Below are 25,962 nucleotides of genomic sequence, written 5' to 3'. Positions count from 1 at the left end.
TTTGTTTTTGATTGAAAGCAATAACAAATTGTGGCATTTAGAAAACAAACACGAGCAAAACTTTTGAGTTATCTTAATAGTTAATGTAAATTAAACCTATAACAAACAAAAGAATCACAATTTTTATTGATCTTCTCTTTATTTTATGTAAGTTTAAATATAATGTATAAATATGAAAATGTTATAACTTTATAAGAATAATATAATTTCATATGCAATTTTGTTACGAAATAAATTATTATGCTTATAATAAATATTAAATATATTAATAATAGGATCCAACATTATTTCTTCTTTGCATCAAATGCTACTTTATTGTTTCAATTTGTACTTGAATAATCTAAAGCATAAACAAAAATAATTGTAAAATTAAAATAACATTGTTTTGATCACTGTAAATATAATATTAAAAATATGATAACAATTATTTTTTCTCTCTAGCCTACTGACAAAGTTAAAATACATTCACACAAAACTTTTTTTTTTATGATTTTAAGAGTGAAATCATTCATTATTAGGGAACGGATTTATATGATAGTGCATATTTTTATTGTAACAAGATATTAAAGATTCAATAAGAAATGTTCATAATTTAAATCATTCCTACTAAAATGTTGCTACTTTTATTTTACAGGTTTTGGTATAATTACATATTTTTACATATTTCACTAATTTTTAAATATTTTTAAACTAATTTTATCATTTCATCATTCACACGTTTAAATATAATAAAATATAATAAATATAATACAATAAACAGCCATTTATGGATATATTTTTGATATTTATTAGTTATCATTAGTTTTATAATCATTACTCATTATCTTATAATCTTATTAAATCATATAATAGATATCTTAATATAGTATACATTTAGGTATATATAATAGATTATCAACGACAGGCGATAGCAATAGGTTATAATAGTTGGTAGTAGGCTGTAATCGTAATCATACGTACCTACACAAATTAAAACTCGTAAACGTACCAATAGGTCAAATATATCGCAAATACTATCGCCTTCTTATATTATGCGCTTCAAATTTGCTGTAATTAAATCGGTTGATGTAGAACAATCATTTAGTCGCTTTAAAAATATTTTGAGACCTAATAGGTCATGCAACATTCAATAATTAAAGGAAATTGTAATAATTCAATGCAATGAATCATTTTGATAATTTAATAATTATAATTGTATTTTTTTTTTTTATTCTCCACATATTTGGATGTTTTTAGCACAAATTTTATAAATTATATCTTTATATTATATATGTACATATTTCTGGGATTTTATTACATATAAATCCGTTCTCTATTCATTATAAATAGAAAATGATATTTTTAGGTTAAGACATATTTTGTATAAATATTATCTTAAAATAATGTAATATGAATTTAAATTTACAATCTTTTTTTTAAGCAGATTATATAGAAATTCAAATAATAATTAAATGTAAAACTGATATGTCAAACATACAAAAATATTATCTTCTATAACTTTTATAATAGGTGATTTTACTTTACAATTAATTAAATTAATAAAAAGAAAAAAAAGAATTATATGTGAATGCATTTTATCTATGTTGCACGTGGGTATAAGAGAGAAAACAAATATTGCAATGCCATACTCTTTTGTTTTTGTTTATAAAATTGATTACTAAATTTTCAATGGTAAAATGTTTTATGTATTTAATTTATTAATTGAGAGGGTGCAATACCTACATACATTTTTTCTTATCTTACAAACACATAACATACCAAATCATACATACTGAGTAATCTATTAACTCAGATATGTTTAATGAAAGATAGAATTGACCTAATTTCAAATTTAAAAATCAAAATTTGATTTAGTTTTTTCAGATTTTTATTTTGAAGTCAGTATGAATATTTGAAAATGCACAAACAATTTACTATTTTAAAATATTTATGTAAAATGGAGACAGACCATGAGGGTGTAGTGTCCTTTTAGCATAAAATAATTTAGAATAAGATAAACAACTAAATTAGAAAATATGGCATGATTGGTTGTATTATAAACAAAAAATACTAATATTGTTTTATAACCAACCTTGAATACAAAATAATGTTGATAAATGTATCAGGATATGCAATATTCCATAACTGAACACATGGAATTTGTCCCTTAAAATCTTTAAGTTTATAAATAGATACATTAGTATTATTCCCTAAAATATTAAATAACTCTTTTTGTGTTTTACTAGTAACATCTTCAGGAGGAAACATGTGCAATGTCACTTTAAAAACCTGAAAATTAAAATAAACAAATTTATTTAGATATAATGAAAAGAAATAATAATTTCACAAAACAATTTTAAGTCACCTTTCAATAAGGCACACATTCTCAACACATAAACACCGCATGACCAGAAATGATCCCCCCTTAGTAAATCATGTGGATTGAGCCTGATCTAAGGATTTTCAGGCAACAAGAAAATAATAAAATTTGGCCCATTTTCAGTAATATAAATTTTTTTTCTTATAATTTTCATAGAAAATAGACAATGGTTTATGTTCATGTCTTATTGATTTATAATCAAACCTCTCTCTCCAAAAATAACTATAATTTGTACATTGTTAAAAGTATCCTTTTTTGATTTATATAATATTGTAATATGGGGGTGTAGTGGTTGGTGGATTTAGGCGTAGGTTGCGACGCTCACCATCACCGGTTCACAATCCTGGTCATGGGCAACATCGCTTTCCAGGCAGTTCATGCTGTCTGGAGAGGTCGCCGCCTCCCGCCTCAGAATTTAAAATTCTGCCAAAAACCACACACGTGTACCTAACCCAAAAACCTACAGTACCTTTCGTGACACCCAGCGGCCTATGTTTCCGCAGGTTAATTCATAAAAAAATAAAATATTGTAATAATATATAAAAATAATTAAAACCTTTAGTTCATAATAAAAAATATAATTCCAGAACAATAATGTGTACTAAAAAAAATCCTTAATAATTGATTAAAATTCACTTTTATTGATATAACAAATATATTTACTAGCATTGCTTTTTTGACATTTAAAACTTTATTTTTTATTGATTCAATCATTGCGTTTATAATTTATAATATTATATATTAGTACCTATCTATGATTAATAGATATTAGAACTTAGGAGTTGTAGGAGCTAAAATTAACAAAATATACACAAGAAATCTAAAATAAGCAAACAACAACATTAAAAAATAGTGCTTAATGAAATATGGTAGAAAACCTGCATTTGATATATTTTATTAAAGTAAATAAATGGTATCAATAAATTTAATGAAATTAATAATAATTTTTTTTAATGGAATAGGTGGCAGACAATTATTTTACCAAAAACATATCAATATTTTGTCCATCATGTCGATTAACCTAGTAATGCAATAATACTTGTTAAAACTGATTTGAATTTGTTATTATATCTACTTGAGATCAGTCAGTTTACCTTTTTGGATTTTTCAACCTTCAAACAGCTATAAATTAAGTTTTAAAAGAAAATAAAAAAAAGCAGGTAAGTCGTGGATGTCGCTCTGCTGTACAGTAGGTTACTGTAATGGATGGGATTAAATTTGAATGCAATGATAGGTATCATTGTATACGAAAAACAATTCTGAACGGAGATGAATTGTCAGTCTAGGATATATTCTATTTAAATATTGTCATATACAGGGCGATTTTTTTATCATGAACCACTCATTATTTCAAAAAGTATCAATGTTTTTGAAAAAATTTTTTTACAAAGTTTCATTTTGTTAAAAAAACAACGTTTTTAGGAAAAAATTATATTTTTTAATATTTTTTATCCTTATAATTTTTTAAGTTTTTTACTTTTTTGAATGGCAACCTAGAGTTTTAATTCCATATTCCAAAGCAGAATATTTTTCTAAGTATTTTGATACGTAAAAGTCGAATTTTGGACGAGTAGTTTATGAGTTATAAGTATTTAAAGTTTAGATTGGCGGAGTGGAGTGGTACGGGGTTACCCCGCAAAATGTTTGTCCACTACTCCGCTTGTCTAAACTTTAAATAATAATAACTCATAAACTACTCGTCCAAAATTCGATTTTTACGTATCAAAATACTTAGAAAAATATTCTGCTTTGGAATATGAAATTAAAACTCTAGGCTGTCATTCAAAAAAGTAAAAAACTTAAAAAATTATAAGGATAAAAAATATTAAAAAATATAATTTTTTCATAAAAACGTTGTTTTTTTAACAACATGAAACTTTGTAAAAAAATATTTTCAAAAACATTGATACTTTTTGAAATAATGAGTGGTTCATGATAAAAAAATCACCCTGTATTCTATTTTGAAACAAATATTTTATTTTTCAATTAAGACGCATTTTGCATAAGGCATGGTTAATCAATTAGTGTAGTTATCATGTAGTTATCATAATTCATAATACCTTATATTATCATAGATATACGAATACCTGGTTTGAGGATAAACCGTTATCATTACACGATTTCATAAAAATTTAAAACTCAAACGCTCAAAACATTTTTCCTATAATGACGCTTCAAATTTTCTCCATAGCTATTTGAAGCAAAACTTATGGAAAACTTGGTGTTAAATTTTATAACCTTAGATATAAATACAAACAATATTATGAATTTTGAACTACAAAATAATTTGCAAATATTCATGGTTTTGACAAATTTTTGTCAATATTTGAAATTCAAATGCTAATAAAAATTTAATTTGAATTTCCGGTGGACATTTTTTTTGTAATAAAGTTTGACAAATTTGTAAGGAATCTTGTATTAAATTTTCAAACCTTAGATTTAAAAAGAAAACTTTTATGAATTTCGATCTAAGATAATTTGAAATTGCCGTAATTTTTACGTATTAAGTCAATATTTGAACTTCAAATGCTAATAATAAAAAAATCGTGCCTATGTATTTTTATAATTTTTTAATCACTATAAGAATAACTTATGACGAACTTTGTATTAAATTTTCAAGTATTTTGATAGGGCCATAAAAATTTTATCGACACTTCAAAAACAAATTTTCAGAAAAATTGAAAATTTCAGTTGTTTATGAATACCTCAAAAAAAGTCAAAATATTTTGAAAATTAAATCATGTAAAGAAAATGCCAATCTAAATAACTGGTAAAATTTTTCAAGTATCTATGACTTATACTTTTTGAATAATAACAAATGTTTATAAATCGATTGAGGATAAATCGTTATCGTTACGCTATTTCCTAAAAATTTAAAATTCAAACGCACTTAAAATTTTTCCTATAATGATGCTTCGAGTTTTCTCTACAGCTACTTGAAGGAAAACTTATGGAAAACTTAGTTTTGTATTTTTAATCCTTAGTTATAAACGCAAAAAATTTTATGATTTTTCAACTTCAAAATTACTTGCAAATTTTCGCGTTTTCGACAGATTTCGTAAAATTTTGAACTGTAAACAATAAGAACAACTCATAAGGAACCGTGTATTAAATTTTCAAGTTTTTTTGGTCGTCCAACATTTTTTTACAAATTAAACTGTATATAGATATCACTAACATTAATATTTGGTGAAAATTTCAAGTATTAACAGTGATTAGTTTTTGAATTACAACCATATAAAAATATCGATTTTTTTGAAAACTGTTGAAAAATGTTTATTTTTGATCTCTATAAGGATAATATAAGGATCTTCAATTTTACATCGGAAACCACCCCCAAATTTTGATATCGAAGCATTATTTCGACTAGTTATGCTGTACACAGACACAAAAAAAAAGAAAAAAAAACACATTCAGAATCTAAAATGAAAGAAAATGTTATATTATAAAAAAATTTTATATATTTATATTTATATTTCTTATTTATTTTATATTTAGAACATATTGATTATTCGGAATTCAATCTAAAAATGTGGACTGACAGATCTCAAGTAGACATAATAACTAATTCAGATCAATTTTTTGAAATATTATCGCATAGTTATTTCAATGGGTAGAATCAGTGGTTGAATTGGAAAAACAAATAAAGGTGGACTCTAAATGAAGTTTAACAATTAAGCAAATCAATTTAATGGTAACCCTATTCCTTGATGAATATAATGGGGTACGCTATAATTTGAAGACAAAATGAAGAGTAGCTCAGTCAACCCCCGCGTACTCCCCCAATTCAACCACAGGGTAGAATGGAAAAAAGTTCACCTTATGTGAGCAACGCCGAGGCAGCGGCTTGTATAGGCGCGTACAGTAGAGTTCAGTTAAATCTTTAACACACAGTCACACAACCTATTGATCACTTAATATGCATACATTTACAAGACTCGCATGCATGCAATTTGAAAATTGCCAATTTGAACTTATTAAAAACTGTTCACTGACCCCTTTAATTGCTATGTATACTAATAACAAATACCCATATTATAATGTGTATTTTTGAAAATATTAAAATTATGAAAAATAAATTGTAATTAAAAATATATGATTTTTTCTAAAATAAGTGAATGCATTTAAAAATTTTATATTTTGAAGTCTTCATTGTACTTCAAAGATTTCTAATTGGGTCTAATATGAATCATTAGTATAGAGAAAAATATGCAACTTCAACAACTCTTGAGGCAATCTGAGCTTTAATAATTTTTATATTCAGTACCTCTCGACAGGCTCAACATACTATAAATGAAATAGTGAAAAAAATAGTTTACTTAAATATATTTAAGTTTTCAATCTTTAGGTAGTAATGAAAATCTATTAGTATTTGAATGAATGTTATACCTGGGGTTAAGCCCCCTGCATCACCCCTCTTACCCTATCTTTCCCCTAGATCTGGACCTGAAGTCAAACGCATACTAACTGAATGCCTAAAGTTTGATGACCCAAGACAACGCAACATATCACATCAACTAGGAAAAGCTTTACAACTCGACTTCCAATCAAATACTAATGTCATAAACTTCTTACAGGAAATAATATAAACATGAGCTTAACTGTAAAATAAATATTAATATACAGTGTAAATTAATAGCCTAGTAGCAGATAAAACTAAGCCAAACAATAAAAAAAAAAGCGGGTAAGTGGATATCGCTCTGCTGTACATTAGGTGGTGGGGTGAACCTCTGACTAGGGTAGGATAGATTTGAATGCAATGATAGGTTTTTTATGTGAACTTTTTGAAGTGTTGGTAAAAAAATTTTGGACGACCAAAAAAACTTGAAAATTTAGTACAAGATTACTTATGAGTTGTTCTTATTATAGCAAAATTAAAAATCGTTAGACACTATTTTTTTTATAAGCGTTTATAATTCAAATTTTTATGAAATCTGTCGAAACCGCGAAAATTTGCAAGTAATTTTGAAGTTGAAAAATCATAAAATTTGTTGTGTTTATAACTAAGGATAAAAATACAATACTAAGTTTTCTATTAGTTTTCCTTCAAGTAGCTATAGAGAAAACTCAAAACATCATTATAGGAAAAATTTTAAGTGCGTTTGAATTTTAAATTTTTACGAAATAGCATAACGATAACGATTTATCCTGAAACAATTTTAAATATTTGTTATTATTCAAAAAATATAAGTCGCAGATACTTGAAAATTTTACCAGTTATTTAAATTGGCATTTTCTTTACACGATTAATTTTTAAAATATTTTGAGATATTTATAGACAACTGAAATTTTCAATTTTTCTGAAAAAATTTTTTGGCCATATAAAAATACTTGAAAATTTAACACAAAGTTCCTCATAAGTTATTCTTATAGTGATTAAAAAATTATAAGAATACATTTTTTTTTCTATTAGCATTTGAAGTTCAAACATTGAAAAAAATTCTTCAAAATATTTTTGCGAATTATTTTGTAATTCAAAATTCATAAAATTGTTTGTATTTATATCTAAGGTTAAAAAAATCGACAAAAAGTTTTCCATAAGTTTTGCTTCAAATAGCCATAGAGAAAATTTGAAGCGTTATTATAGGAAAAATATTTTGAGGGTTTGAGTTTTAAATTTTTATTAAATCGCGTAACGATAACAATTTATCCTCAAACCAGGTATATGTATATTTATGATAATATAAAGTATTATGAATTATGATAACTACATGCAATGTTTTTGGAAAAATTGATTAACCATGCCTTATGCAAAATGCGTCCTAAATGAAAAATAAAATATTTGTTTCAAAATAGAATATATGACAATATTTAAATATAATATATCCTAGATTGACAAATCATCTCTGTTCAGAATCGATTTCCGTACCTATACAATGATACCTATCATAGCATTCAAATTTAACCTACCCTAGTCAGAGGTCCACCCCATCCCCTAATGTACAACAGAGCGACATCCACTTACCCGCTTTTTTTTATTGTACATTAAGTATGATAAATTTTTTGTGTTTATTTTTTAGTATTGAAAATAAAAATTTTTTTTGGATAAATTCAAAGTAGCCTACTTGTGAATCTTGTTATAAGAATAATTTTTATGGTAAAAAGATTTATCTAAGTCAAGAGTTAATTTCTTAGAATTTTTTTAGAATTCAATATTTTTTTGGTTAAATTAATTTTGAATGTAATGACTTTTTTGAATATATGATTCCTAAGAATTTGTTGACATGAGTAGATTTCTTAAATTATTTACTAATCATATAATATTAACAATTTTTGTTATATGTTTAATTAACATAATTAACATAATTTGATTATTTGTTTAGGATAAACTCGTAGATTTTTATTTCAATATGTACAATGAGTATTATAATTATGATTATTATTATTTATTAATATTTATTCATATTATTGGTATCATTTATTAATATTATAATTATTTATATTATTATTTATTTGATTAAGCCAATTAAATTTTAATTTTATAAATATACTTATTATATGTGATTTATAGCAAAACAATTATATTGAATTTTTAAGTAAATTTTAATGTTGCCCTCTTAAAAGCAAATTTAACTTACTTGACTTGGAATTCTAACAAGACAAGGATTAACTTTATACAGATCAATTAGTGTATCTATCTCAACAATCTTGAAACAGCCGTAGTCAATAAAAAATACTTTAATCTAAAATTGGAATAAAAAAAATACATAGATTTTAACTTTATTTTTCCAAATAGAAATTAATACCTATGTCATAAAACTGTTATTTTATTTTTATAACACATAATATAGATTTATTATTAGTTATTTTTTGAATTAAAAACCATCTATTAAATAGTATTAAATGATAAAAACTTTGTTTTAAAATATTAATATAACATGTACTATATTAATTTAAAATACAATTTGCATAATTTATTACCTGATTATCATTGACGAAATACTCCACTTTAACTCTACCCTTAATATTTGGTTTGTAATAAGCCAAATATGTATCTTTATAATCAATATCTCTGGAGTTTTTTAAATGAGGTCCAAAAAATTGATCAGATGAAAAAAGTTTTTCCAGAGATTTTATAAAATCTTGATTAAACTGTAAATAACAATATCCAGCTTCAAATGATATTAGTTTAGCTTCAACAGAATCAAATCTATCCTAAAAAAATATATACATATACAATTTTAAATTATATTTATCATAATGATATCATAACAGGTAGATAAAAAATATTTATTTTGACAAGTCCCGGTCTGAGGGCAGTTAAGCATGTAAAAGAAGAGGGGAAAAGAAGATAGGAAGTAAATTTTTTTTTTCAATGGGCCAAAGCTTTTTAACAAAAGTAAAACATTACATAAGATAATAAGTGATATTAATAAAATTAAAAGTAACAAATAAATACAAAACATTTTAGTCTATAAAATAAAGTAATTAGACATTATGTCCTAAAAATAACAAAGTTTTAGCTTTGACTACTTCATGAGAAAAAACAAAAAAAATCTAAGACTGTGGAGATTCTATTGGCGTTAAAAATAGCTTTTGAAAAAAATGAATTTTTTCCACTAATAGTATTAAAATTAGGTATATGGAACAAATCAGAATTTCGTGTACACCAACTAGGGATTCTAGGGCATCTGGGCAGTTTATATTATAATTTAAAATATCATAAACAAACAAAATATCTATTTAATCACACGCCTGATGTTAAGAGAGTCAATACCCATAGAGTCTTGAACCAAAAGGAACTAATCTCTGGAGATAGTACAATGAGTAATGAAGGCAATACTATTCAGAAATTTATTCTAAATATTATTAAGATCATTCGAGTCAGTTGAATAAAAATATTAATATTAATTATAAGACCAAATTAAAGAGCCAAATACTAGGTTTAATCTAACTAAAGTAGTATACAAATTTTTAAAACATATAGGATTTTAAAAGTCCGCAGTATTTCTAGTAATATGACCCAAAATTTATACTCTATTAGATTCTGAACGAAGTGATGAATGTATTGATTTTACAATGTTTTTTTTTTTTTTTTTTTTTTTTGTGTCTCTGTACAGCATAACTAGTCGAAATAATGGTTCAATTTCTGTTGTAACGTTGTTACTACTGTATTATTTATTAAGTCATAGTTATAGGTTATGTTTATAAAATCATATATTACTTGTACACACGTTGTTATTACACAATACACATGTTAATACATTCTGCGATATTAAAAAACAAACTGAATTAGACCCAGTTTTAAGCAAACTAATTGAATTTTACTTTACTGGATAGTGGATGGCCGAATAAGCCACCTTTAGATAACTCAGTCAAATTATACTATAATATGAAAAATGATTTAGTAGTAAATGAGGGTATCATATACTTGGGAGATAAAATCATAATTCCTTACAAATTAAGACCCTTTATACTTAAGCTACGACATGAAAGCCACCTAGGCATCACAAAAACAAAAATGAGAGCCAAACAAATAGTATTTTGGCCAGGAATGTTAAATGAGATCAAACAATTCATTGGCAATTGTAACACCTGTAATAAATTTAGCAATTCTAACAAAAAAAGTTCTCTAATACCGCATGAGATCCCATCATACCCATACGAAAAAGTAGGAGCGGATATACTAACTTTTGCAGGTTCAGATTAAATAGTTATAGTTGATTACTTTTCTAAATGGTTTGACTTAATCATTCTCAAGTACAAAACGGCTAAAGAAGTAATACAAAAATTTAAGCCAACTTTTAGTACTCATGGCATCCCTAGGCTATTCATTGCGGATAATATACCTTTCAACTCTGTTGAATTCACATCTTTTGCTAAAGATTGGAATTTAACTCTAATCATTTCAAGCCCACATTACCCCCAAAGTAATGGTCTGGCTGAGAGATCAGTACAGACTTGTAAAAAATTGTTAAACAAATCTCTAGAAACTGGAATTGATATTGAATCAATGCTTTTAGAGTATACACCCATAGTCAGTTTACAAGCTTCTCCCTCAGAACTACTCTACAGCAGACTGCTGAGAACAAAAATTCCATAAGCTCACTCTATATTGAAACCTAAACTCCAAAATCAGGTCAAATATAAATTAAAACAACAAAAAATTAGGTACAAAGCAAATTATGATAAGTCGGTTGTAACTAACAAACCTAATTTCAAACCAGGTTCCAATGTGTTAGTCCAAAAAAATAAGAGGTGGTTTCCAGGAGAAATAATTACTAAAGCCCCAACTCCAAGATCTTATATCGTTAGAAATAAAAAGGGAAATATAATCAGGAGAAATATCAGGCATCTAAAAAATATTAACAATGTTCCAAAACTTACAAACTTAATAGCACATCCCAGTAACCACAATGAAGAAGCACTAGTTGAGGAAAATAGAAAAGATAGTTTAATAGTTGAATCTAAAAGGCCAAAAAGAACTATTAAAAAGCCATCAACGTTTAATGATTTTATCTTGTATTAAGTATTTATTTTATAAGAATATTAATTATTTTGTATTTGCCTTGTCTTTGTCACTACGTATCTCTCTCATTTTATTTTATTATTATTTTTATTTGTACTAGTATGTATTATTATGTTAAAGAGAGAGAGATGTTGTAACGTTGTTACTACTGTATTATTTATTAAGTCATAGTTATAGGTTATGTTTATAAAATCATATATTACTTGTACACACGTTGTTATTACACATTATAATACCTCATTATGTGAATATCATTAAATATATAAAATACGTTTAAAACAATTTCAAACTTCGGGGATGGTTTCCGATGTAAAAGTGAATATCTTTTGGTGCATTATAGAGGTCAAAAGTAAACATTTTCCAAAAATTTTCAAAAAAATCGAGAAAAACAAAAAAAAAATGACAGAAAAACGGGAAATATTTCGCAAAACCAGTTTTAGACCAAATCGATTTTTTTATATGGTTGTAATTCAAAAACCAATCACTGTAAATACTTGAAATTTTCACCAAATATTTATGTTAGTGTTATCTATATACAGTTTAATTTTCAAAATTTTTTGACGTAAAAAAATGTTGGACGACCAAAAAAACTTGAAAATTTAATACAAGGTTCCTTATGAGTTGTTCTTATTGTAGCTAGAAAAAATTAAAAATCGTTAGTCACAATTTTTTTTTATAAACGTTTATAGTTCAAATTTTTACGAAATCTGTCGAAAACGGGAAAATTTGCAAGTAATTTTGAAGTTGAAAAATCATAAAATTTTTTGTGTTTATAACTAAGGATTAAAAATACAACACTATGTTTTCTATTAGTTTTCCTTCAAGTAGCTATAGAGAAAACTCGAAAAAACATTATAGGAACAATTTTAAGTGCGTTTGAAATTTAAATTTTTACGAAATAGTGTAACAATAACGATTTATCCTCAAACGATTTTAAAGATTTGTTATTATTCAAAAAGTATAAGTCGTAGATACTTTGAAAATTTCACAAGTTATTTAGATTGGCATTTTCTTTACATGATTTAATTTTCAAAATATTTTGAATTTTTTTGAGATATTTATATACAACTGAAATTTTCAATTTTTCTGAAAATTTTCTTTTGAAGTGTCAATAAAATTTTTTGGGCCCTATAAAATACTCGTAAATTTAATACAAAGTTCCTCATAAGTTATTCTTATAGTGATTAAAAAATTATAAGAATACCTACATATGCACAATTTTTTTCTATTAACATTTGAAGTTCAAATGTTGACTTAATACGCAAAAATTACGACAATGTTTAAATTATCTTAGATAGAAATTCATAAAAGTTTTTCCTTTTATATCTAAGATTTGAAAATTTAATACATGGCTCCTATCATATTTTTACAATAGCAATTGAAAAATAAAAGAAATGCGTAGTCACATTTTTTTTTACAAGCATTTAAATTTTAATTTTGACAACATAAGTAAAAATCACAAAAATTCGCAAATTATTTTAAGCTAGAAATTCATAAAAAATTTTTTTCAAAATAGAATATATGACAATATTTAAATATAATATATCCTAGACTGGCAAATCATCTCCGTTCAGAATCGTTTTTCGTATACAATGATACCTATCAATGCATTCAAACTTAACCTACCCTAGTCAGAATTCCACCCACCCCCTAATGTACAGCATAGTGATACCCACTTACCCGCTTTTTTAATGATTATTTTATGATTTATTTTGTAAGACAGATCAAATTCAAAACAAATACCCAAACTGTAATAGAAGAACATCTTTCAAGAGGATGATGATCAATAAGATAATTATAAAAAACAGGACTTTTACAGTGTGAAAAAGTTATAATTTTACATTTATCCTAGTTTAAGGAAAGAAGTTTCTTTTACTCTATAACACAAGCTTATTTAAATTAGATTGTAATTCATTTTGGTCAACAACATTTTGGATTTTACAATAAATTTTAACATCATCAGCAAACATCGAAATGTTCATTGAACTATCTAAAATAAGAGGAAGATCATTAATAAAAATAAGGAAAATAAGTGGTCCCAAATTAGATCCTTGTGTAACTCCCGAGGTAACTGAATATTCATTGAAAGAATGAAAAGAAATTTTAACTACTAGAGTTCTTCAGAGATTAAAATAATACAATTTACTAATATTTTTTTTTTTAAGTAGTTTTTAAGCAGGTAAAGACACTTATCAACAACTATGGCAACAAGTTAAATTGTTGCTTCTCTCTTTCCCATAAACGTATCTAGTTGAAAAAGGATTCAGCGTTGTTGTTCAGCATTTGACGAAACAAAGAAATCATGGACATTTGCAACAAAGGTGATCTACGTTTAGCATTGACCAATATCCAACCAGACATCGCCACATTAGCAGCTACTCATCAGGCTCAGGGTAGTCATTTATAGGTATAATTTTTATATTTTATAACTTTTTTTTTGTATAATAAAGTAAAATTGTTTTATTAAGTGGTGTAAAATATAACCATTACTATCTAAAAATAAGAGTTTTTAATTTAATTAATAATGTTATAATATACTGATGAATAAATATATATATATATATTTATAAAAAGAAAATTTGATTTTACATGAGGGAGGCGTTAGCAGTTGGTTATTACAATAAAAGGAGTCGCTGATCGAAAAAAGGTTAAGAACCACTGGTCTAGCGCATGAGATATTTTTTAAAAGATAATTTGCTGACAATCATTCTTTTAAATATTTTAAAACTTTCTTAAATGTTTAAAAAATAATAATAACTGTAGAATGAAAAATATTCAAACAAAAATTTGTTTTTGATATTGTGTTCATGACAAATAATAAAAACTTACTCCAGAAGTAATCTTTGGTGTTACTTTTTCAAAGTAACTATTGATTATAATGTCATTTAAATTCATCTTAGTTTCCAAATCATATAGAGTCACGGTAGGGGGTTTTGTAATTACACTGTTTGGAATTACAATACACTTGGTTTCCAATAATTTTTCAATTACAATTTCTTTGATGAATGGGAATTCATCAAATATTTTCAACTTATTTAATATAGTTATCACTGCCTGAAAAACATTGAAATTATTAATTGGAAATTAGCAAGTATTTTAGTAATAGCAAGTCATAAAGTTGTGTTTTTAGTCTTAATTTAAAAAATATATGTTTGAAATAGTCTCAACAAATGTGCAATTTAAGTATTTTTAAGGTATATCAGTTTTGATTATTTTTAAATTAAGAAAAACAATACTTAATTATACTATATTATAATTTCATAATAAGCTCAAAATAATTTCAAAGTTATTTTTTATGATTGACACAAAATTGGGGATCTATGTTGTTAATACTAGTTGATGGTTGGGTTATAATGGGCGCACACTAAAATTTGTGAACTTACATTATTGAAACATTTATTATAACAAGTATTTACTAAAACTGATTAATAATCAACTTACAGTAGTATTGCTATTTTCCAAAATGACACAAATGGTTGAAGGACTAAACACAGCTACCACTGTAACAATTTTCTTGCATTTATTTTCAAATGCATACTGGTCGATTTCCAAGTCATTTTCCTTATTATAATATGTAGGAATTTGTTTAGGTTGTATTGTTATACTGCTTACCTTAAGAAATATGATGAAAAAATCAAATAAGATTTAAAAATTGTACATTTTATATTAAATTAGTGATTAATTTAATAATCATAAATAAAACTTGATACTTATCACCTGTTTTTCTTATTTAATTATATATTAAACCAGTTGATCCCCATGCACTTCGTTGCCCGTTAAAAATACCGAATATATGATTCAACATTTTTGGTTAATTTGTCGTTTATACCTGGCTAGTCATGATCAAAACTTCCCATGAAATATTCCAATGAATTTACCCTATCTTAATCTCCATAAAAGATTTATAACACGGTCATTTAAAATACAGGAATAAAAGTATATTCAACCATAATATTTTCTCGCAATTTTAGCTTTGTAAAGGTGGAACAGTTTATAAATTGGTACCTAATAACGGATGTCTCATTTCTTATTCTTTTATATTAATTTGTATAACCAATAGCAACCATATAATACACAAAAATATATTTAATATTATTATTACTTCAATAAAAAATCTCAAATTTGCAATAAAAAAATTAAGGTGAACTTATCATTATAAAATATAGTCTATAGATTCATGGTATTGTGTAGTTTTCTGGTAAAAAATTAAATAGTTAAATAGTTTCAGAGATTAAACTGATCAAACAATTTTTCTTCTATATATTACATAGCCTTTTTAACACTGGCAGGGGTTGAATTTTGAAAAATCCATCTTTAATGGGTGTCTACACCATGAAACAAACAAAACTACTGTCCAAATTTCATACTATAGCTTCAGCAGTTCCGGCTAGTCGATGACGAATCACCCAGGACAAGTCATTTTATATATATAGATAATTAAGTAGTGCTACTAAACTACTAAATTCAATTTTGTTATTACCTAATGATTAATATATATTATAATTGATCGATATTATATGTTTATATATTTTTACTTTGTATATATATGCAATTTAACATTAAGAATGAAATTTAAAAAAGTAGCAGAAGAGAGTAGTTTGTATTACTATTTCAAGCTCGAACCAATAAATATTAAAATTTAATTTTAAAGAGAGAAAATAAAGTATAACACCAAATTCATTGCATATGTAGAGTTTGTCAATTAAAATTTATAAGTTTACCCTTTCACTAATATTGCATTTTTGTGCAAAAATTTCTGAGAGTTCCTGAAATGAATCTTCTATTATAGTTTCATTCTCCAATTCTTTATTCTAAAAAAATAAAACAAAATAATTATTGAGTAATCATAATAGGTACTTAATTGTAATTATTTTGAAGTTTTGATTGATTGAAAAATTAACAAGTATATAAATTCGTGTTCAAAAGCAGTAGCAAAGGTACAAGAAAATTAATAACTAAAGAAAAATAATCTATATCTCTACTAAAATAATATTTTCAAGGACAGCATTTATTAAAATGTTATTAATAGGGCTTGGAAGTTGATGACCTTAAAAACAATAAAAAAATGCCCTAAAAAAATATGTTAAAATGACATAAAAATGGCAAAAAATGGCAAAAAATGTCCTAAAAAAATGACCTAAAAATTACAAATATTAATATTATACATTTTTTTTAAATATTTTACTCTATTTTACTATAAAATTCAAAATATGACATAAAAATGACAAAACTGTCCTTAAAATAGGAAGATAAAAAAATAAAAAATATTTGTTTTATAAATTTATCAAAGCTTACAAATTATTTAAAAATTAAAATCATTGCATTCCACAATTAGAGCGTATTTTAAGTTATCGAAAGTAATTGAACGACGATTATCTGTTAATAAATATTTATAATTGAAAAAAAATTTCTCTCTACGTCTACTGAAGTGATTGGGGAAAATCTGAAATGTACCAAATCATCAGTTAAAATGACTAAAAATGTGGGAAAATGACTAAAAAAATTCAAAAAATGACTTAAAAAGTAATAAACACCAAAAAATGCAAAATAATGCAAAATAAAAATTAGTTATTCATATTCACATGCTTATGAAACAGTTTTGTAGCCAGGAGAGTATCGTCTAAAAAGTTCCAAAAAAAAATGCAAAATGCATCAACTTCCGAGCCCTAGTTATTAACTTTATTAACTATAAACTTACTCATCAATGCATCATGTATTTTATTAATATTTCATTTACATGAAAAATATACAAACATTTAATAGCATACCTTAACAGACTACCAGAATTAGGCATTATTCAAATAAAGAATTATTCTTCATTAATTTATTCTTGATTATTATTTTTATTTTTATTATTATTCTATATTCATGATCCCCCCCCCCAAAAAAAAAAAAATAATAATAATAATAATAATAATAATAAATTTAAATCCTAAATAATGGATCGTAATTTAAATTGCTGGGGGCTAAGCCATCCCCCCAATTTTTACATAATTCAAGTAACGGTATTATAAAATACATAAAAAAAATGTTTTGTGAAAATGTATGATAAAAAAATTACAAATTATTTTTGTGTAGAAATTTACTTATGTTTTATAATATACATATATTTTGGCATATAAAATTATTTTTTATTGTTACTGTAATTTAATTACAAATTTGCTTATAATAGTTATAAATTATAATGGTTTTTTGCTAGTAACATATTTAGTTACCTTTTGTTTGATACTGTAAACCCATACTGTTTTCACATTGCTTAGCCCCAAATATATTTAGTTAACTAAACATCCTAAATATATCTTGATAAGGCACAATTCATGCTCATATGATTGAGATTAGCAGGTATAACACATGAGTTAAAAAATTAAATTAATAGCATTCATAGTTTTAACGAATACATTTATTCTTTATTCAGTGGACTAAAACTATTCAGAATAAAAAATTATTCTTTATTTATTGTTAAATCAATTATGCATGCATTTATTTTGCCCAACTCTGCTAATAACTCTGTGATATGCTTACATCACTTCACAACTGAATCATGAACATAGATTTTAATCAGACATTCTCAAACAAAAACTTTTAAGAGACAAGTAAAAGTTAAAAAACATCACGTTTAAAATTAGGAGTTTATACCGACAACGTTTGGTTAAATAATAATAAAAAAAATTGTTTAACAACTAAAATATTCTGTTCTGAAAGAAAATAAATATAAGGTTAAAAATGTTTAATTATTGAAAAAATCAAATTAATAAACGCAACATGGATTTGTTTTTAACTTACCAACACATAGGAATTAGGCATTTGTTGAAAAAATTCTACCTAGAAATCACCAATGAATGTTTAACATAAGATTAGTATAATGTAAAAAACATGTGAACCTCCACCATTAAGCGAGGAGTACAAAATAGAGAAAATATGGTTACTTTCAAATTCTAAATCTAATTAACTACTGAAAGAAATAATTTGTAACAATAAGCAAACAAAAAATTAATTGCATACATGAAGATTAGAATCCTATCATAACTTAAAATTAAAGTATGTCCCCAAACAAGTTCATTTTCTTTTTAAACCGTATACATAAAACCAATGACTGTTATAATAGATCTTAATTATAATAAAAAACATAGATTAAATTACTAGATTACTCTCAATACTAGATAATTTAAAGGGAGCCGAGATGTCACCAGTAAAATTTCACTAAATATAACTTTGCCCACAAACAACATCCCTATTAAAAGGCCAGTATTAGAAATAATGCAAAATTCATATTGCAAGTTTTAAGTGAGTATTTTGAAATAATTAAAATCACAATGATGTATTGTCATTATTGTAATAATAAACATATATAAAATTCTTAAAAAAATAAAATAATCTTCAATTACAATATTTAAAACGCGAAAATTAAAAACATTTATGCACATTTTTATCATGAAATTTTATCAAACAATTAATTTTTTTTAAATTTTAAATCCAATAAATTTATACTTTGTACATAGCAAAAATTAATTCAAATTAGTCAGACTTAATCTTCTACTAATCACTATAAATGTTGTGTTTATATCTACATAATGCAGACCAATCAATAGACATGTGGAATTACTGTTCTTTCGTAATCATACCCAAGTCAGTAGTTAGTACTAAAAACAAATTACAGTTTCTCAGAATAGGTGTTTAAAATGTATTATATTGAGCCTAATCATGGACATAAATTATAAATCCATGCATCCCTGCTAGTAACTATGTACTTAAATACTATAATACAAATAAAGGTATATTATTAGAATTAATACATATTAATCAATATTTATTTTAATAATTTAAATAATAATAATAAGTACCACTGGGTGAAAAATTCAAAAAAAAATAATGATTGAGGGTCGACAATAATACTAATAATAGTTTATTGTTTTGAGTTATTTGCTGATATACTAGTTTTGAGTAGGGAGGTGAAAAAATACAAATACATTTCAATTTCACGGCAACCATAATTTTTTTTTAATATTCTGTTTTTATATTTTTTATACCATTAAGTATTAAAACCAAACAAATAAATTGTTTTTGGTTACTGTATATCTTTATATATATGCTGTTTGTTTGATTAATTCCAGTTATCAACATCTTAAGATATATCTACTATCATATACCTAAAAACCTCTCACTAAATACTAGATATGCATGTGACATTTTGGTTTTTATTTATACATAGCTTACATTGTATAGTATTACTAAAGTTTGATTCTATCACACTAACCTTAGCATCAATTTGATTAATATCTTTTTTCTGATATTTTTGTAATCGATCTTGAGCATACACTTTTAATTTCTCTTTTTTGTTGAACAATTTATTTTCCTGAAATAAATACTAATTTAAAAAAATTGACAAAAACACAAATTTATACAACGCCAAAGATTAAAATTGCTGTTAGTTTATGCAACTTTAAAATTGATTCTAAAAAGTAAGAGTTGTTGAATCCAGTAATGGTAGTATTTTTATTTATAACTAGAGCTCGGGTTTGTATGTTTTTGCATATTATTTCCTTTTCAATTTTTTTATATTTTTGTCAATAATCTTCACAAATTGGAATTCACAACTAAATTTTTACATTGCATATTTTTGCATATTTGACTGTAAATGTATATTTATCTATGAATGCACAGTTGCAAAAACATTTTGGTCGTTGGGAGTAGTAGGACGCGGAATTATCGACACAGTTTTAGTTATCTTAATTTAAAATACGTATTATATGTAACATGTGACATATACATTAGAAATATTTGAGATAATCAAATGGTTATCATTGATAACTAATCGATGTAATACATTTAATCTATGGAAAATATGCATTTACCTCTCATCCCAGTAATATCAAGATGAGGAACATGAATAGTCGCTGCTATACTACATGGAATATTTTATAAGATGCCAAAAGGTAATTGAAAAGCTCAAAGACGACGCACAATGTGACAAAAAAATACTTGATATTATTAAATATAGATCAGTTGTGAATGAAATAACATTTATTTTTCATTAGTCATTTTTAGTTGAAATAATTAAAAAAACCTAGAAACACAATATATGCTTTTATCTGAAAGTTTTTGTTTAAAAAGTTAATTAGAACAAAAAAAAACGATATTCCTGGACTTAAAAGGCAGCAAAATTATAAATGAAAGAACAGCTGATTTCAAAAAGGTTAATATTCCAGAAATAAGTAAGATAAAACTGATATAGTCATTTTGTAGCCAAAGGGTAATTCGAATTATTATTAATATCTCATATTATTTGAAGGTTAAAGAGCTTAGGTACTAAATTACATATATTGTACAGACAGATTTTTGATTCAAGTAAAAATTATTAAATTATTAATAATATTTTTAATAGTTAAATTATATAAGTAAATAACAGTTTTTTTTTTAGCTTCTCAAAAATTTAAATTTTGGAATATTAACCTTTTTCTAATCAGCCATTCATAATTAAATAATATTTTTTACAAAAACAAGGACCTAAAAATATTACGTAAAATTAATAAAGTATTGTTAGGGGAAACAGAAGCAGTTGAACTCGATGAAAACTATCAAGAGCTCTTTTAAATTTTCTCCAATATCTTCAGTTGATTGTGAAAGATAATTTTTGATATATAAGCATTTATTAACAGATAGATGGCATAATTTTACCTAAGAAAAACTTGAACTTCTTTTAATAATTAATTTTAACAATTAAGAATAAAAACATAATATTTTGAGTTACATATTTTATTTTATTTTTAAACAGGAATGTTTATAAATTTATTTATACGTGTTCTTTTTTATAAATTTATATTTTTTTCAAACTTAATACAACTTTGAACTTTTAAATAAAATTATTTTTACTGCATATTTGTTGCATATTTTAATGATTTTTATTGCATGTAATATGGCATATTTTGATACATTTTAGACTTTAGTGCATACAAATCCAGGCTATATTTATAACAAAGCTGTTGCTTTAACCTATAAGTCAATTTTTTTGGATGCTGGTAATTGAAATAATAGGAAAATAGTGAATATTATTAGGTACAAAAAAATTTATGAAATTACTGTTTCAATTAGTAACCCCGTGATTAGATTTGAAACATTGTTTTAAATTGTAATCTTATTTGATTTTAATGATTATATACATCATAATCAATGATATTTTTAATATTTATAGAATAATTTCATTTAAAAAATGAAAGTAGCTGTTAAGCTAATAAGATTAGTAAATAACAAAATTAATAATCAAAAATTAAAAGATTTATGGAACATATATTGTAATTTTAATTTGAACTCCAAAGTTGTCATCTGGTTGACAAAAATTTAAGTGAATTTATTTAATTTGAGTATAGGTAATCTTGTTATTAGTCGTTCAAAAATGTTATTCATGTAGGTTTTTTATTATATATACACAATTTAGTATCTTAAAATTAAAGGTTTTTATAGAATTATACACTATTATTACAATATTAACATATGATAATTCAGCATATTCAAAAATAAATAAATGGGACTTAGGCCGCTTCAAATAGGTTTATCAGGCTCAGTGTATAGTTAATATATTTAATTTATTAGGTATCAACTACTCAGCTAAGCAACAGATTTTATTTTAACATAACAAGATTTTACCCCCATTTTAGCAGCTTAATGAATATATTCTATATTAAACATAATAATTAATTAAACATTTTGAACAATAAATACATACATATTTTACTTTTGGCAGTTTATAACTTTCTTTTTTGGTAGGATTTACATCAGATGTATGTTTTTCAAAATTACTGACTGGTTGTCTTTTTTTTTTCAATCGATATTGCTATAAATAATCATAAACATGTGTCAAATAATTAATAATATAAGTAATAACAATTCAAAAATTATAAATCAAATTACATACAATTATTTAAACAAGAAAATAGGTAATGAATAGTGTAAGCAATATAATTTTAACTAACAATTAATTAGACAAAAGTTATTATATAAACCTAAAATTAATAAAAATGTGGTAGTAGGAAATACATCAAAATAAGAATTAGTAGGTGATAATAATATTTGTTTTAGAAAATCATTAACATTTATATAATTGTCTTTGAAATACAATTCTACTCTGTTTTTAAATATTTTAGAATATAAATTACATAGGTATGAAAAAATAAAAAAATAATATTTTAATATCTAAATAATTTTTTAAAAACTAAATAATAAAATTTAATAAACTTACCATAGAACTATCCCAACCTTTATAGGTATTATTCAAATTCTTATATGGTACCATAGGTAACTTAGATTTTGAACGTTTAGACTAAAATAACAATACATGAATAAAAATTACTTACACAATTATTAGTAACAACTTACAAAGTATATTGATCATTAAAAATGGGACTGGAAATGAAAAGAAACATAAGTATTAAGAAAATCATATTTAATGAAACTGTATTATTTCTAAAATGATTTTAAATATTAGTTTATATAAAATAAATAATACCAATCATTATTTTTGTACTACCTTAGTTTTTTGTTTATTTATCAATTTTTCTAAGTGTTGAGTCTTTCCATCACTGACAACATGCACAAATTTATTCATTCCTTTATTTTGAATTTTGAATACCTTAAGTGACTCAAGAAATTCTACTAAAGAGTTGTATCCTAGTTTTCGATATGGTATAGGTTCACCAATTAAATTATAATAATCAGCTGAAAACATAAGGAATAATTTAAAATACAATTGTTTGGAAAAATATAATATCTAGGTAGTTGAAAATGAATTTGTATTATAGCTTATTACCTATTTAGATCAAAATGTAAAAGGTACAGACTACAATTATATAATATAAAATATTTATATATTTTACAAGTATGGGGATAGTGTATTATATTTAAATGAATAATGATAAAATAAAACATTTATAAGTGAAGGAAACTATTTATAACTAGTTTCTCAATAACATTAATAAAAGAGCATGTGAAATACATTCATCATACATGTATCTCATCACAAATTTAATATGACATAATTCTAAGGTAAATATTTATATAAGAAGTTATTAGTTAGTCAGTGGGACAATAGATATTGTTACAAGATTAAGAAGGAAAACATTAGCTGCGTTTAGACCAAGAAGATTAAAGATAGTTTTGGAACGCGCCGTTCCATCTTTTGTATTTTAAGCCTTGCGTGTAAATACTAGAAAATGATTTAAGAAATTACACAGTTTTTAGTAGATGAAAAATGCATGTGATGGCTTGTGCGTCTAAACGCTTCACAGGTATATGAGAAGAGGTTCCATGGTCTTACAAAATAAAGATAATGACTTTTTCAATTATACAGAAAATGATAGGTAACAAAACAAATTGTAAAATAAAAGTTAGTATTTAATAAAATTAGTCGTTTTCTGATACAGAAAAATTCAAAATAGAAACTCATACATTAATAACGCAGTTGCAAAATCATAATAAATCAGTGGCGTAGTTACAGGGGGGAGGGTGTAAGAGGTTTCCACCCCCTCCCCCTCTAACCACCCAAAAAAAACTTTTTATATTGGTATTTTATCTTCTGTGATACTGATTATTTTTAAAGTAATCTTTTTTTGAATTTTTTGATGATGAAATTAATACCAATTTGAAACAAAATAAAAATGACGTTTAGTTTAACTAATAACTTGTAATTTGTGTCATAAATATATTTTAAACCTCCCCTCCCCAGAAAAAAATTGTATCTAGGCAGCTGTAATAAATTATATAAATCAATAAATCTATTGTTTGGTTTTTTCTATATTTTATAAAGTTTGGAGACAAAACTCGAATTCATCTGAACTAAAAATGTATGAATTCAGTATTTATAGTATATATAAATGTTTAAAATTAGATGGATAAAAAAACATTTTCAAACATAATATCTTCATAATTGTTTTATCAATGATGATTCTCAACTGTAGTGAGGGACATTAATTTTTCAAGTTTAATTTAATTAAATAAAAGTCAAGGAGTACTGTGTGTTGGAAATAGTTAAACTGCCTATCATTAATCACTAACAAACTATTATCAAGAAAGATTAAAAAGCAGGTTAGTGGGTAACGCTCTGCTGTACATTAGGTATCTAGAGAGTAACTGCAATTTGAATTCAATAATCATTATTATACAAAAATAATTCTGAGCTAAGAGTCTGTCAGCCAATATAATCATTACTAAATATTATTATGATTAAAATAACTTATTTTACTATTACAAATTAATACTACAGCTATTACGCTATAAATAGTTTTAAAATTAACCTACCAACATAATTGAAAATATTGTTTAAATATTTTTTTCTACTTATTTTAAGTCATTATAGCACAAGATTCAGGTACAATGTACACACTACACACTTATATCAACATAAAATATACCTAGGGACAGTAATACTAATTATATCTGCTAATAGTTAGTACTTACATTCAATACAATTTAATTGTACACCACCTTTATTTGATGTGATGGTTGCTCTTAAATTAGAAACTATCTCAACCTGATCAATTTCGTTTGAATTCGACATCATGGAATATGTAAAAATAACGACTCTAAAACGTCAATTAAATTCAATCTTTAATATTTTATCTACGCATTTATCTACGCAAGTATGGCAGCATAAAATGCACTGAAACACAATTAAATACGAACGTTAATTAAGAGCTCAAAACATAAATCATTGTTTAATAAAAAAAAATAATGTACAATGAAATAGGTTACTATAGTTCCCATAACAAATTTAATATTCGTATCGGAAATTGCATTACTTACGACTTGTGATTTAAAAACAGCGATAACTACAAGTACGGTAATTATTGAGAAAACTCAAAAGCAATAAGCATGAGCTCCGTGTCAACGTTCAGGAATAAAGTAATAACTACAATTTAAGTTAAACTTAAAACAAAAACGATATTGAATAATATTAGGTTATGTGATTATTACTTTTTTGTAGCAAAAATGCATGGTATCGACGACGTCATGTTACGTGGTTCAACGGTTGTAAACATCCAAATTGGATTCAAATAACAGCTATTATAGTTTATAGATAATAGATATTATCGTTAATCGCAGTACATGTGACAAGTCTACAACTGCACCTTACGGACAACGGCAC

General features: G+C 24.7%; 1 protein-coding gene across 3 annotated transcripts; it reads right to left on the bottom strand.

Annotated features, from left to right (window-relative positions):
- Positions 1 to 120: 120 nt before the first annotated feature.
- LOC149060902 (uncharacterized) lies at positions 121 to 25,962 on the bottom strand. 3 transcript variants are annotated; one of them, XM_089217609.1, is made up of 15 exons: positions 25,791 to 25,962; positions 25,620 to 25,725; positions 25,275 to 25,476; positions 23,350 to 23,537; positions 23,062 to 23,142; positions 22,549 to 22,656; positions 20,083 to 20,181; positions 18,612 to 18,650; positions 16,550 to 16,639; positions 15,270 to 15,440; positions 14,658 to 14,882; positions 9,281 to 9,514; positions 8,938 to 9,042; positions 2,072 to 2,268; positions 121 to 340 (listed from the first exon to the last, which is right to left on the bottom strand). In XM_089217609.1, exons 3-15 carry the CDS (start codon positions 25,375 to 25,377, stop codon positions 313 to 315), a joined length of 1,668 nt encoding a protein of 555 aa, XP_089073735.1. In that variant the 5' UTR covers positions 25,378 to 25,476; positions 25,620 to 25,725; positions 25,791 to 25,962; the 3' UTR covers positions 121 to 312. The 3 variants fall into 3 exon arrangements, with proteins under 3 accessions (XP_089073735.1, XP_089073736.1, XP_089073737.1); XM_089217610.1 differs by lacking the exon at positions 25,620 to 25,725; XM_089217611.1 differs by lacking the exon at positions 18,612 to 18,650 and having other exon boundaries at positions 25,620 to 25,961.

The sequence above is a fragment of the Diuraphis noxia genome, unplaced genomic scaffold, assembly GCF_037042655.1.
Source record: "Diuraphis noxia isolate RWA-SAM2 unplaced genomic scaffold, SU_Dnox_SAM2 contig0001, whole genome shotgun sequence".
Taxonomy (NCBI): Eukaryota; Metazoa; Arthropoda; class Insecta; order Hemiptera; family Aphididae; genus Diuraphis; species Diuraphis noxia.
This window is presented reverse-complemented; position numbering and strand designations above follow the sequence as displayed.

Excerpts from the sequence above, each read along its gene's own strand:
- LOC149060902 (XM_089217609.1), bottom strand. The coding sequence starts at position 25,377 with ATGATGTCGAATTCAAACGAAATTGATCAGGTTGAGATAGTTTCTAAT. Across the intron at positions 23,538-25,274 it reads ACAATTAAATTGTATTGAAT|CTGATTATTATAATTTAATT; the intron begins GTAAGTACTAAC and ends TTATGTTTTCAG. Across the intron at positions 23,143-23,349 it reads TAAATAAACAAAAAACTAAG|TCTAAACGTTCAAAATCTAA; the intron begins GTAGTACAAAAA and ends TTGTTATTTTAG.